Source organism: Mangifera indica, chromosome 11 (genome assembly GCF_011075055.1).
Source record: "Mangifera indica cultivar Alphonso chromosome 11, CATAS_Mindica_2.1, whole genome shotgun sequence".
NCBI classification, from domain to species: Eukaryota; Viridiplantae; Streptophyta; class Magnoliopsida; order Sapindales; family Anacardiaceae; genus Mangifera; species Mangifera indica.
The window spans coordinates 12,332,920-12,344,676 of record NC_058147.1 but is presented as its reverse complement, the minus strand read 5'-3'; the positions used below and the strand labels follow the sequence as shown (position 1 = coordinate 12,344,676).

General features: G+C 32.7%; 1 protein-coding gene across 4 annotated transcripts; it reads left to right on the top strand.

The window, feature by feature from the left end:
- The first annotated feature begins 4,868 nt into the window (after window positions 1-4,868).
- On the top strand, window positions 4,869-11,260 carry LOC123230158 (pentatricopeptide repeat-containing protein At1g62910-like). 4 transcript variants are annotated; one of them, XR_006505023.1, is made up of 4 exons: window positions 4,869-5,190; window positions 5,384-5,550; window positions 5,656-6,971; window positions 10,684-11,260. XR_006505023.1 is itself a non-coding variant. In XM_044656293.1 (4 exons), exons 2-4 carry the CDS (start codon window positions 5,481-5,483, stop codon window positions 7,819-7,821), a joined length of 1,245 nt encoding a protein of 414 aa, XP_044512228.1. In that variant the 5' UTR covers window positions 4,870-5,190; window positions 5,384-5,480; the 3' UTR covers window positions 7,822-8,255. The 4 variants fall into 4 exon arrangements, 2 of the variants coding, with proteins under 2 accessions (XP_044512227.1, XP_044512228.1); XR_006505022.1 differs by having other exon boundaries at window positions 10,560-11,260; XM_044656293.1 differs by lacking the exon at window positions 10,684-11,260 and adding an exon at window positions 7,815-8,255 and having other exon boundaries at window positions 4,870-5,190; window positions 5,656-6,823.
- Window positions 11,261-11,757: the final 497 nt, after the last annotated feature.

Genomic DNA, 11,757 nt, shown 5'->3' with positions numbered 1-11,757 from the left:
TGACTTTGATAGAAATAATATGTCTAATATTCCTTCTGAAGAGGTAGAACCCGAGTATATGACACCAGTTACTGAGGGTATGGATAGTTTGCAGCTTGAAAATCCTATTTCAGGTGGTAGAAATTATTCTGGGCCATTTTTTGACAATATCCCCACTGATCCGTTTAGGTGGCTTCCTAATTTTTCTTCACAGCCATTAACATCATCAGGTGGTACCAGATCGATCCTAGAAAAGAATGGTGTAAAGGTTGATGATATTTTTCATAATAAAGTACAATTGAAAGATGCTATGAAGCAATTTATCTTACTTAAAGATTTCAATTCATGTTTAAGAAGTCTGAAAGGGTCCGATGGGAAATTAAGTGTAAGGCTGAAAATTGTGAGTGGTATATACATGCAAACAAGTCCAAAGTCGATGAAGTGTTTCAAATCAACCATATGAATCCTACCCACACATGTTCAGTTAATCAAATCCTACCATATCATAAATAAGTGTACTAATGAGGTCAAAATTTGTGTTAATTGATCGAATTTATCGGCCTAAGGAAATAATTGTGGACATCGCTGACCAGTATAAAATTGACATTTCATATTCACAGGCATGACGGGCAAGAAACTGGGCTATAAATTCATTAAACAGCTCACCGGAGGAATCATTTATGCTCTTACCAAATTATTGCTACAATCTATAGCATACTAATCGGGGCACCGTTACTGTTATTGAAACAGACGATGACCATCGATTTAAGAATTTTTTCATGACATTAAGATGTTCTGCTTGTGTATTCAAAGACTAAAATTTGAATTCTAAACATTGAAATACCTTAGAATGTCAACAATCAAAAAATTATTTAAAAATCTTGAAAATACGAATCGATATATCATAAAATGGCAAAATTCGAAAAAACAAAACTAAAATTTGAATTCTATACGTTGAAATTCCATAGAATGTGAATAGTTAAAAAATCGTTAGAAAATTTGAAAAAAAAGAGTCGATTTGTCCTAAAACAACAAAAATTGAAAAAACGGAATTCAAATTCAAATTTTATAAGTTGAAATACGTAAGAATGTTACTAATCAAAAAATCATTCAAAAATCTAAAAGATACGAGTCGATACATCATAAAACCATGAAATTCGAAAAAATGAAATTGAAATTCAAAAATACAAATCGATATATACTATAAACAAAAAAATCGAAATATTGAGTTGAAATTACGTTATTACATCGTAAAATGTGTCAAAAAAACACAAAAATTGAAAAATTAAATGTCAAATTCGAAAACTATATATCGAAGTACCCTAAAATAGAAAAAATAGATATAAAATTCGAAAACTATACATCGAGAAACCTTAGATATGAAAAATATCAATCTACCCCCTGAGAAAATTTCTACTGCAAACAGGTTCAATATTAATCCCTTGCCCCCTCAGCAATTTTCTAATCTTTTAGTGCCCCTGCAATTTCAAAAAAGTAAATTTTTCCCCTAGCACACGATATTCAAGACATTAGCCTATTATCACATGGCAAATTTCATAAACACCCCCTGTGGACTAGCCGCTCTCTGCTAGCTCCCTAAGGTTTGCTTAACCCTCTAATCCACGGTCTTGTACATGTTAAGCGTTGTTCTAAATCAAAACCCTAAAATTTCAAACCACAAAATCTCACTCAAATCTCAATAATATGAGCAATAACTTGATTCAAATAAGATTAAGAAAGATTTACTAACCTTCTTTGCCATTTTTCGGTCATAAAAAATCATCAGAAATCTTTTTGCCCGTGGGATGACCGTAAAACGAAAATTTTCTTTGAATTTGCACAGTGGAATCGTGGAAGATTGCTATGGGAAATAAGAAAATTTTCTTTGTTTATATATAAGGGCAGTTTGGTCATTTCACAAAAATGGGGCATTTTTTCTTAAACCTGATTGTTTTGGATAATTTTGCTTAGACTCTTTTAATTTTGGGCATTTAATATAATTTCCCAAAATATTATCCTTCAAAGGGAAACGTAAGTACATAAACTAAAAAAAACATGCATAACACTTAAAAGTGTTTATCCATCAAATCATAATTTTAAAAAATTTCATAGATACCCTTTATTAAATTTAGATGTGAAAACATGCAAAAAAGTCTAAATACATAAAGATACTTAAATAATATGTGTAACAAACCAAGATAAATCCATACATAGCACTCATTACCTAGAAAACATTAAAAGTAGAGGAGTGAGTAATAAATTACTTGGTTGTATTAAGGTTTTACTTAAACTTAATTAATGCCCATTATAACCTTGACTTGCTTCCACTCTAACTTAGTCATTAGAAGTACTAAACACTAAGGTCTCATAACTATGATAACAAAATCTCTTGGTCATCTAAGATACACTCGAGATCTTATATTTAGATAACTTTCCCTCTAAATACTTGAAAACTCAGGTGAAAACACTTTGTACTTTTACAAAATACTTAAATTTATGTGTTGATCAAATTAGGTTAAAACATAGATTTGTCACCTTGGTCATGTAACATACTATACAGTCTCATTTCCTTAAAAACATTATTATACTATGATATCATATGTAAGCCCTACTATGGGCTATTTTACCCTTTTACGAATATTCTGTCCTGCTAACTATGAGCGATGCTCTACTATGGCCATATGTAGAAAGAATCTTATAAGTGTCCTCTCATAACAACCCTCATGAAACATATCTACTAATAAAAGATTATGGTTTAATATGATAACACTGATTGGGATATGCTCATGTATAAACATACATGCATCTCGAGTCCCTAACTTAATTTAGACTCGTAAGTAGTTTTCACCCTAATTTTTCTTTCTCTTATGGCCTAACTATACTTTTAAACTCTTTAGGCATGACTCAGTACTACTATATACGATATACATCGGTATTATCCTTCAGACAACATTATGAATTTTTGGGTTCATGACTTAGCTCAACTTTACTTCCTTATCGAATGTACAATAGTACATCCTAGGGCTCACAGTCACATACCTAGTCTTTCGCACATGGTTAACAACTCACAAGCATCCTTGATCATGATGCACGTTCTTGTACATAGGCGTACACATCTTCCTCATTAATGACTTGGCCTTCCTCTTCATAGTCATGTTGAAACCCTAGGGATATAATCCACTTTTTACTTTGTGAACAACCATATGCCCTTTTTGTACAGTCATCCACCATAACCTATTTTACGTGTCACAGAAGGTCATTTGTGTCTTTTGTACGAACATCCACCAATTGTCAAAAATTATAATCAAATCAAATCAGAATCAGAATAAGATTAAATTAAAGTCAAAATCATATCAAATCAGAATCATATCAATAAAAAACAAGATCAAATTAAATTAAATAGTGTTGACTATAATCTTTATATGTTTATTATGATCTTTCCTTATTAATTTCTACCTATAATATTAGGAATAAAATGTTTTTGTATCATCTTGTTCATAACTCTTGAACTCTTAATCAATAATTCTCTATCTATTATACGTTGTGCTTTGATAAATGTTATACTTCAAATTTTTTTATATAAGATTAAAATGTTATGCTCATTCTATAAATCATCAATGTTATTTCCAATTAATTACCATAAATATATATATAAAAGGCATTTGTTATTTCCCCACACTTTACAGTATAATAAATTTCATAATGGGCGAAAGATTTATTCCCACTCAAGATTTAGTTCATTAACAAAATTATATATGTTAATTTTTAAAAATCTAAATATTTACATGTTATTCAAATTTGTTAGTTTAATTGTAAATTATTAATTTACCCTTTTTAACATATATATATACATGCACATGAAAAATCAAAAATTGACGAAGGAGTATCATTTAGACAACTAACTTTTTCCCCTTGTCCAAGAGTTTCATATTATTCATATTTTTTCCTCTTACAACTACCCCCTAAGTTTTGAAACATTATATTTTCACCTATGTCTTCGACAAACTTCTCCCTTCATCTTTGGCTGACGAGGAAAACCAAGGAACAAGGCTTAATCTTGTTAACTAAGAAAATCAACATTGCCAACAAAAAACTAAGGAATCGAGCCAACGATCATGTGTGCAAATAAAAAAAAGGATGGTTGAAACAAGATTCGACAAAGGGAGGGAACTGAGCCGATGTGATGAGCATCAATGACTGAAGGAGAGTGTTGACTTTTGCTAGAAAAAAGAGTGACAATATCACCAATAAAAGATTACACTTTCATCAAGGATTTTGCTCGTTTACAATTGAAACTTTAATAAAGAGGCCAAAAATATTATTGGCAAGGGAGAGAGTATCAACAAAATGAAAATTATATCGTCGGACTTAGAAGAAAGGTTATAAAAGGAAGAGAATGTAGTTGTAGAGTGTAACTTTGATTTTATAAAAGTTAAGAGGGTGGTTGATAAGTTAAAAATAAGAAACCCTAACAAGAAGAAGTGTTAGTTTTCAAAGCTATAATGAAAAAAAATGAGTTTTTAAAATTAAACTAAGCAAAAAGGATAAAATTTTATTTTTTTAATATTATTAAATACAATGACAATTATACTCTTATTATTAATAGATTTAAATAATAGTTAGGACTAAACCTCGGGTAGAATAACTTGTTTTGCCTTTCATAATTCAATTATAGATCATTCTAGAGGTTTCTTATAAAATATACTGAATTAAAAGGAGGATATCAATTTTATATTTCAAATTATTAGTAATTCATTAAAAAGGACTAAAGTTTTAAATGTTTTATATAGGGGTACTTATAGTACTGTTACACTTAATCACAAAAGAGGACAAATCAGTAATTATACATTATTTGCGATGCGTAGGAGTCGGTAGGATCACACTTATGATGCGTCTGTCCTTGTACATTTCGCGTCGCACAAATCTCTTTTACGGCCGTTCACCAAGGAATTTCAAACTCCCTCCCTTCACAGATCCCCTCTTCGAAAATGTTTCTTAAAACTTCAATTATTTCCTTTAAATCATCTTTGAATGTTAGATTTTCATCTTCATTCATTCCTTCGTCACTGAAATCAGCCAAACGCACCACTACTATTAAACACCTTTCTAAACTTGATAATTTCCTCCATGTAAACTGCAAGTCGGGTAACTTTTCTCTTGATGAAGCTCTTGATTCTTTCGATTACATGATTCATATGGACCCCACTCCTGGTATGTCATCTTTCAGTATTTTGTTTTCTGCACTTATTAAGAAAAAATATTACGATGAATTCCTTGTGCTATACACGAGGTTCGTTTCAGCTGGGTTGTTGCCTAATTTGATTACTTTGAACATTGTTGTTAATTGCTTATGCAAAATGGTCCGGGTTTCTGACGGTTTTGTGGTTTTTGCGAGTATTTTTAGGAGGGGTTTTTACCCTGACGCCGTGACTTTTACTAGTCTGATTATTGGTCTTTGTAAGGAGGGCAAAATTGAGAAGGCGATTGAATTGTTTGGAAAAATGGTTTCTGTTGGATGTAGGCCTGATGTGGTTACAGTTGGGTGTTTGATCACTGGCTTTTGTAGAACAGGTAATGTCACTGTTGCCCTTCAGTTATTTGAGGAAATGAATAATGGGAATGGTGAATTTGGTGTCATTTGCAAGCCTAATGTTGTTTGCTATGCTGCTATTATAGATGGTCTTTGCAAATATGGCTTAGTAGACAAGGCGAAGGAACTGTTTTCAGAAATGAAGTCCAAGGCTGTTAATCCAAACGTGATTACTTACAACACTTTAATTTACGGATTGTGCAATACATCTAATTGGGAGGAGGCTAAAACTTTATTTGCAGAAATGTCGGATGAAGGTGTAAAGCCTGATGAGGTGACATTTACTGTGGTTATGGATGAACTTTGTAAGAATGGGAAGATTGATGAAGCCAATGGATTGCTCCAACTAATGATTAATAGAGGTATTCACCCCAACACAATTACTTACAATGCAATTTTAAGTGGTTACTGCTTGGCAGGTAGAATTGAGGATGCAAGAAAACTATTTGATTCCATGGAAAGTAAGGGGTGTAAGCCTGATGTTTTTAGCTTCAGTATTTTGATGGACGGTATGTGCTTGCCAAATAAAATTGATGATGCTAAGGAATTGTTTTCTTTGATGTTGAGTAAGGGATGCAAACCTAATGTAGTTAGCTACAATACGTTGATCAATTGGTATTGTAAGAATCGAAAAGCTGATGAAGCTATCTGTGTTTATAAGGAAATGACCTCAAAGGGAATTCAGCCAACAATCGTTACATTTAGCACCTTGCTAAAAGGTCTTTTCATATATGGTAAAGTTGGACATGCAAAAAAACTATTTGGTGAGATGCAACTTAGTAATGTTCCTCCCAGTTTAATTACATATAATATTCTTATTGATGGGTTTTGCAAAAATGGTTGTGTTTTGGAGGCTGTTGAACTGTTTCATTCTTTAAGAAACGGAAACATTCATCCTGACATCATTACTTTCAATTGTCTCATTGATGGTTTGTGCAAAACAAGAAGACTCAATATTGCTTTGGAACTATTTAACAGATGGCGCAATGAAGGATTTGTTCCAGATGTTGTGACATATAACATTCTGTTGTATGGACTTTGTAAAGAAGGGAAGTTGGAGATGGCAAGTAATTTGTTATCAGATATGGAACAAAACGATTGTGCTCCTGATTGCATCAGTTTTAGTACTCTTATGTCTGGTTTCTTGCAAAATAATGAGACTTCAAAAGTGGTAGAACTTCTTCACAAAATGAAAGAGAGAAATGTAAAGCCAGATGCATCCACGGCTTCAATTATTCTAGATTTACTACAAAGGTATAGAAACTACAGTGAAGTCCTAAATTTGCTACCAGTGTTCTCTAACCAAGAACCTACGGATAGTTGATTGTCAAGTAACTGCATTTTCTGAGGGAGTACAACTTATCACAAGAGTCTTGCCAGATGTCAAAGTTTCTATGTAAAGGTTTATGCCAACATAGTAGTGCTCAATAGGAAATATGAAATTTCGGTCTCCTTATTAGGGAAAAAAAAAATCAGTCAACCAATAAATATCCATGTCAACCTTAAATTGCGCATGTTAACCAAGAAATATCCTGGTCATGATTTCTAAATTAAAACAAAAGTCTAAATTTAAATGGTATTAAAGGTTGGACCTGTTTCTGTGTAAGAGAATGCAAGTTAGGTTTTTCTATAGGAAAATATGAAATTTTAGTCCCTGAATTTAAAAAAAAAAGAAAGTTTCAATTTTTTTTATTCAAAAAACTAATAGTTCGGTACATTCAAGTGTTGTTATTTCTAAACTAAATTGTTATATTTTATTGACTGCAATCCACATTTCAATCCTGTTAATCTGAGTAAAGTTGCAAGATGAATAGTCGATGGTGAATTTTGCATCCTTATCTATGTTCAGTCTAGTTTCTCTCCTCATTTGCAAAACCCATGATACGTTAATATTCAAACTCAATAGTATGGTAGTCCGCTTGAAGTCTATTATTTATTACAGTATCAGAATTCCTGAAGTCATTAGTACTAGTATGGTTGAGTCTATGTATTTTTTCATGTTGGATTAACATGTTTCATGATAGCTGTTAGATTATTTATTTGAACACCAAGTAATGAATTATTTTGTGAACTTAATTAATTCTAAAATTATATTAAATTAGTGTAATGATACTCAACCCAAGATAGTCCCAAATTATAATCCATATCTTCATTTTTTGGTGGTTTAGCTTGACCATCCAGTTGCTATTAGTGTGTGGCTGACACATCTTTGTTTCTAACAAGTGTATTTTTAATGTTATCAAAGGTTGTAGATGGCTGCACATTCAAGGATGTTGATTAAAATGATGTGATTGAACCAATAAAGAAATCGTATGAACTCTTTTGCAAATTGTAATTGGATGGTGAAGAAGACTGAGAAAGTGTGTGCTTATTGTGTTAAAAAGAAGTGTGGTTATAAAGTGATGTGTAAGTTTGCAATACTGGTTTCTGGGTGTCATTTTTAGTAATATTTTTTTTTTCATTTTTTTAATTTTTATTGATTTCGGGTGTCATTTTTGTCATTGAATTAATGGGTTTATTATATGTGTGGGATTGTTTGTCATCAGAATCTTATAAGATTTATTTAGGAAGTCAAGATGAAACAGTGAGGGTTTGGCATTGTCTCTTTGTCTAGCCACGATTGTTCTTTGGGATTACTTGGTTTTTGATTTGTTGGTATTTAGAGAATTTCTTAATTCATTGATTATTTGATTTGTTTCTTTAATAAGGACTGAAATTAATTTATTTTTTATATTATTTTAGACTTTTTTTATTAAGGGCATTTAAAACTTTTGATAAAAGATATGTATTAGATAACAAAACTAAGGGTGTAAACAACATTGAGTCGCTTATCGACCTAGATGTCTTAAGTTAGGTTTGGCTTGATTTAAGTAAAGTCAAGTTTTAGCTCAAGCCACTCGAGTTCGAACACTTGAGCTAGAGGTTGATGTTGGTTGGCTCACTAAGCTGATGACTCAACTCGAGTAAAATATCAATATTTTACTAAAATTTTCAAATCTTGCATTTACATTCCAAAAAATTTATTTTTTATTTTTAAATATAAACGGTAATTAATAAATATATAAATTATGAGATTTATAATATTATTTTGAAAGTTAAAGTGTTTAAATTTAATTTTTTAAGTCAAGATCGAATCAATCTTCTTGTCTCAAGCTTGAGCTTGAGTTCTCCTTTAATGTAATTAGGTGGAGCTCGAGCTAAGCACAACTTTACAAGGCTCGGATTAATTACATCCTTAAATGGAACTGAGTAGTGTTACTTAGTTTCAAGGATTATATTGTCATTGAAAAATCAATGTGTCTTGAATTTGATCAAGTGTATATTTATATCTAAGTATGTACCTCCTAGAAATTTTTTATGAGAATGTGCAAAACACGGTTAAAACCATAAAACTAAATTGAGCCATTTGATTTTTTTTGTAGTTTGGTTTGAGTTGGGTTGAAAAAAATTGAAAATGGTTTACAATTTGGGTTTTGGTTTAGATAGTTTTGAAATTGAATCAAACCATAATTCTTTTTTTTTTTGGGACAAAACAACATTGTTTTGTCTTCTTTATAGCAAGATAAAATACAAATTGGTCAATTTCCACTGTGCCATAATTGACATCACTTTCTTCTCGATATCATTCTCTCCTTGCTCGATGGTTGATGTTTCTACACTGATTCTCTATGAGAGGTTGTAAATTATCCCTAAACAATATTGTTGCAAACCTGAATGATCGGCCCTCCTAGTTGAGGGTTTCAGCAGCGCTCAGCAGCTCCTTCAGCAGGTTCTAGGCACAGCTCCTTTCTACAGATTCACAATCCCAGTTTCTTTCCAACAACAATCCAAACGACATCACCAAATCTCTCACAACAGTAAGGGAGATGGGAGATAATCACATATATAAACTCACTCTCATTGTTCTTTTCATCAATTATACTTTAGCCATGTTTGTAATGAGATTAAACAGAGCAGTAATCATATTTCATTTCATATTCATAATGTGCAAAAAAGTTACAACAATGTTCCAAGAATGTAACAATAAGTTCCTTTGGAAATTCAAGAACCCACAAAAGGTGATTACAAAAGCAACAGAAACAGAAACAGAAAATGAACAATAGTCCAGAGATGGTGGGTTTCGAGAGCTAGCCCCCTCCCACTATCTCTACCTACTTAGTAACAATATTCTGAATAATAATTTCCGCCTGCCGCAACAACCACCCCCCCCCCCCCCCCCCCCCCCCCCCCCCCCCTTCCTATTCCAAGCATTCCCCATTTTATGTGCAGCCTTCTAACCGTAGATGGACCCCGACCACTAAAGATTCTCCTCTGAATTCTGGGAAGGAGGCTTCAACTAATTTCGGTTGCTTTTGTGAACTGTCTAAACTGCCTTCACCCATTTGGTCTTCAGTTTTGCTCTCAGTTGGGCTGTCTTCTTCACCTCCTGGGCTGCCTTCTGGATTTTTGCCTTTGGGCCTGCGGTGGTAGACTTTTGCAATTAGATTCCCAACAAATATCTTTGTTAATGGAATCTCATTTCCTAGAATTTGTTTGGGTTCTCAGTGCTGAAAGCTTAAATAGTATTGTGTGTTTCTAAACTCCACGTTTTCTTGTGATGTTGATATTCAACTTTTGAGTGTCCCACTTTATTAGGAACCTACAAACTCAAGTTCTGGTGTAGAAGCTCAACTACCAATCATTCTTTTTTTTTTTTTTTTTCGGTTAAGTACTATTGACCAATCTTTGGTAACATGATTGTTTGCAATCAAAAGTTCCAGTGTAACATTTTGAGTGAATGTTGGATTTATTTAAGTTTTGATTGAGATTCTTAATTATTGTTGATGAATCTGTGAATGTATCCCAGGATGCCAATCATAGGTTGTTTCCTTCAAGTTGGTATGTCTAACGTCGATTTAGTAGTATATATTGTCACCTTTATTAAATGAGTTGGGATGACTTGGGCCGCATGAAATGTTTCTCACTCATCTTTGGTCTAATGTTTTATCAGCTTGGCAATTGCTTAAGTCGCTGATGGGAAGCCCACATCAAAGTGGGCTAACCTAAATCCAGGAGTGCTTACTTAAGTCGCGGACACATCTTTGTTTCTGAAGGGTGCCTATTATTGTTTTCAGAGGAATTTCTTACAAAGATGTCTCTAAGGTTGCAGGTGGTTTAGCACCCAGGGCTGCTGATTGAAATGATGCTATTGAAGCAGTGAAGAAATTGTATTAACTCTTTTGCAAATATTAATCATATAGTGAGGAAGACAGAGAAAGTGTGTGCTTATTGGGTTGAAAGGAAGTGTGGTTATGGAGTGATGTGTAAGTTTTGCAATCCAACTGAGGGTTTTAGGTTGTTGAAGTAGCTTGAAGGCCAGTTGAAGGTACAATCAATTTTATTATGTGTGGGATTGTGTCGCCATCGGAATCTTCTAATCTTTATCCGGGAAGTCAAGCTGAAACTGTGAGGTTTTGGAATTGTCTCTGCATCTGGCTGCGATTGTTGTTGGTACAAAGAAAATTTCTTGATTCACTGATTATTTAATTTGTTTATTTTATAAGGGCTGAAACTATGGTTTATATTATAGAATTTTTTTGTTAGGAGCATTTCAACCTATTATAAAAGATTATGTATTACATAACGAAATATTCATTGAAAAATTATTGTGTCCTGAATTTTACCAATGGTAAAATTATCTGAGTATTTACCTCCCTGAAATTGACAACAAATTTGTAGAAATAACTGAAGAATTACATAGTTTGTGCAGCATCAACAACTCCATTTGGTAGATGGCGATTGGATTAGTAGCTTCATGAACCGAAAAATCTACAAATCTTTTAGATAGAACAACATTACTATACTTTAATCCCAATTGGGTTTCAAGAATGCTTATTGATGGTGGTTGTGCGTGATATTCTGAGATGTTTGTTTTGCAAGCGAGGTCTGGTTTGAATATGGATAGTCTTGTTTAACCTGATTTGGTACGTTTGGTGAGGGAAAGTAAATGAGTGATAAATAAGAAAACCACTAAAAATAAAACAGAATTTGCAGTAATAATCACAATGTGTATGGAATCTGTACTCCTTATAAAACCCCACAAGGTAGTTGAATCTGTTAGGAAAATTCCTGAGATTAGGACTAGTTGTAGCTTTTGGCTATGGCGGAGATTGACAGTATTGACAATGGTTAGGAACCTCTTAACAAGA

What these genes read in the sequence shown, in the direction of transcription:
- LOC123230158 (XM_044656292.1), top strand. Translation starts at nt 5,481, where the DNA reads ATGGTTTCTGTTGGATGTAGGCCTGATGTGGTTACAGTTGGGTGTTTG. An exon ending in CACTGGCTTTTGTAGAACAG is followed by an intron (nt 5,551 to 5,655) that starts GTAATGTCACTG and finishes CTGCTATTATAG; the next exon opens with ATGGTCTTTGCAAATATGGC.